This window comes from Populus euphratica, unplaced genomic scaffold (genome assembly GCF_000495115.2).
Source record: "Populus euphratica unplaced genomic scaffold, PopEup_1.0 scaffold2841.1, whole genome shotgun sequence".
In the NCBI taxonomy this organism is placed as follows: Eukaryota; Viridiplantae; Streptophyta; class Magnoliopsida; order Malpighiales; family Salicaceae; genus Populus; species Populus euphratica.
In genome coordinates, this window is record NW_011502640.1 from 900 (window position 1) to 3,188 (window position 2,289).

At 34.8% G+C, this 2,289-nt stretch overlaps 1 protein-coding gene across 1 annotated transcript in view; it reads left to right on the forward strand.

Moving 5' to 3' along the window:
* The first annotated feature begins 255 nt into the window (after positions 1 to 255).
* The window catches only part of LOC105119351 (probable envelope ADP,ATP carrier protein, chloroplastic), a 5,979-nt gene continuing 3,945 nt past the window's right edge, over positions 256 to 2,289 (forward strand). The window contains exons 1-8 of the mRNA XM_011017478.1: positions 256 to 760; positions 1,011 to 1,067; positions 1,221 to 1,283; positions 1,362 to 1,418; positions 1,541 to 1,624; positions 1,863 to 1,931; positions 2,010 to 2,122; positions 2,233 to 2,284. Of these exons, the coding sequence (XP_011015780.1) occupies positions 395 to 760; positions 1,011 to 1,067; positions 1,221 to 1,283; positions 1,362 to 1,418; positions 1,541 to 1,624; positions 1,863 to 1,931; positions 2,010 to 2,122; positions 2,233 to 2,284 (861 nt within the window). The 5' untranslated portion in view covers positions 256 to 394. The remainder of the gene's footprint in view (positions 761 to 1,010; positions 1,068 to 1,220; positions 1,284 to 1,361; positions 1,419 to 1,540; positions 1,625 to 1,862; positions 1,932 to 2,009; positions 2,123 to 2,232; positions 2,285 to 2,289) is intronic.

Consider the following 2,289-nt stretch of genomic DNA (forward strand, 5'->3'; position numbering starts at 1 on the left):
CAATATAAGTCTGCATATTAAATATATAAACTATTTTTGTTTAGATTAAAATAAATAAAAAAGGAAATTACTTGTTGAAATATTTTAAAAATAATAATGTTTTTATTATTATCAAATAAATTTTTAAATCTTAAAAATAAAATGAATTTATTTTAGTTTTATAATTAATTGATTTATTAATTAAATTCAAATTAAATATTAGAATTGAATTAATTTTATAATACAGAAATTATTTCAAATAGCCTGTAAATCATTAATAAAACAAAGTCACTTGCTTAAAATCCCAAGAAATCCCTCTTTTTAGTTTGCTCCTCCCTCTCTGCAACAACCTTTACAGTTTCTACCTTATCCCTTCTCTACCCCTAACAAACTCTCAAAATCACCAAATCATACCATGACAGACAAAGAGAGGGCCATTCTCTGCTTCCAGACGTTACCAAACCTAAAAACTACACACTGCTCTCTCACGGAAACCACGCACCACCGCGAACCTCTGTGGAGAAACGCGCAATTCAGTTGCAGAATCCGGAGTGATGGAAGCAATGGCAGTTTTAGTAATTTTGCTTCAGTCTCAATGGCAGAGAATAAGAAAGATAAAGGAAATGAGTTCGCGCCGAGTACGGCTCAGCTATTGAAGCATCCGTTAGCAATACTGGCTTTTGTCCCGAGAGATGCTGCGATTTTTGCCGCTGGAGCTGTCGCTGGTGCCGCCGCGAAGACCGTCACCGCTCCGCTTGACCGTATTAAGCTACTCATGCAGGTGTTCTTTTTAAGTTTCTCTGCTTTCGGATTTTATCACGTGTTTTTCGTGGTGATATTTTTATTTTGTTGCGAACGGTGTCGTTAGTGTTGCTGTTTGGTTGCTGAGAAAATGGAATTTGAGTATAGTGAAATGTAGGATCCGGAAAAAATGTACAATAAAATTTTGCATTATTTTTAAATGTTTTAATAATTGATAATTAGGAACATTATCAATAAGATTAATCAGTATTAATTTGATGTGTTTGTAGATTCATGGAGTGCGGGCCGGGAAGGAAAGTGCTAAGAAGGCAATTGGTTTCATTGAGGTGTGTAGCAAATGTAATGTGGGTTATGCTTTGAAGTTTTTTTATCGAGAATTTTTATGATTATGGAGCTGTAGTTCAATTAGCCGAGCATGGAAAGAGTCTTGCCTCCCTTGTTTATCTTAATGAGGTTGCTTATTGGTCAATGAACTGCAGGCGATATTAATGATAGGGAAAGATGAGGGAATCAAAGGGTATTGGAAGGGAAACCTCCCTCAGGTAGTTGGCGATTTTTTACTTTCATGAATAATTAAGATTTGATTTGTTTTCCGATTTGGGATTTATGGTGAATTTCAGGTGATTCGGATCATACCTTATAGTGCCGTCCAGCTCTTTGCTTATGAAACTTACAAGGTAATCCTAGTGAAAATGTGTATAAGCAAGTTGTGAGAGAGTGTTACAAGTATTTGGAATTATTATTGTTTGAGGCATTTGGTTGATTTTTAGTTATTTATTTTTTGTGTGTGAATTTGTAGAATATGTTTAAGGGAAAGGATGGTGAACTCTCAGTTATTGGCAGACTTGCAGCAGGTGCTTGTGCAGGCATGACATCTACTTTTGTGAGTAATTCATCAGTGGAAATTGAAATGAAAATTTTCATTACATAGCTACCTTTTGGGATTTAATTGGTTATGTCAAGGATAATGTGTTTGCTTAAGTGTATGAATCTGTTTCCTAAAAATTTTACAGTGATGCGTAGACATCTAATTCTTTGTATTACTTTTTGAAAAAGTAATGTGTATTCAGTACCACATGCATTTGTATCTTAAAATCATCTTACTGTTTACATTTGTCCAGGTAACATATCCTTTGGATGTCCTGAGATTACGCTTAGCAGTTGAACCTGGGTATCGCACTATGTCTGAGGTCTGATAGTGATGACTAGAATACTTCTTATGACAAGATAATAATTTATGAACAGAAAAGGGTTGATTATTTGTCCAGATTGCATTAACAATGTTACGGGAGGAAGGAGTTGCATCATTTTACTATGGTCTCGGACCTTCTCTTCTTGGCATTGCTCCCTATATTGCCGTGAACTTTTGCATTTTTGACTTGTGAGCTCATTAATCCTAAAGCTTCTTTTATCTATCTATTTATTTAGTCCTTTATGGAAAAGGATAAAAATATAAAACAAGTGTTGAATACTACCCTCTTTGAACTACAGGGTGAAGAAGTCATTGCCTGAGAAATATCAACAGAAGACTCAATCATCTCTACTGAC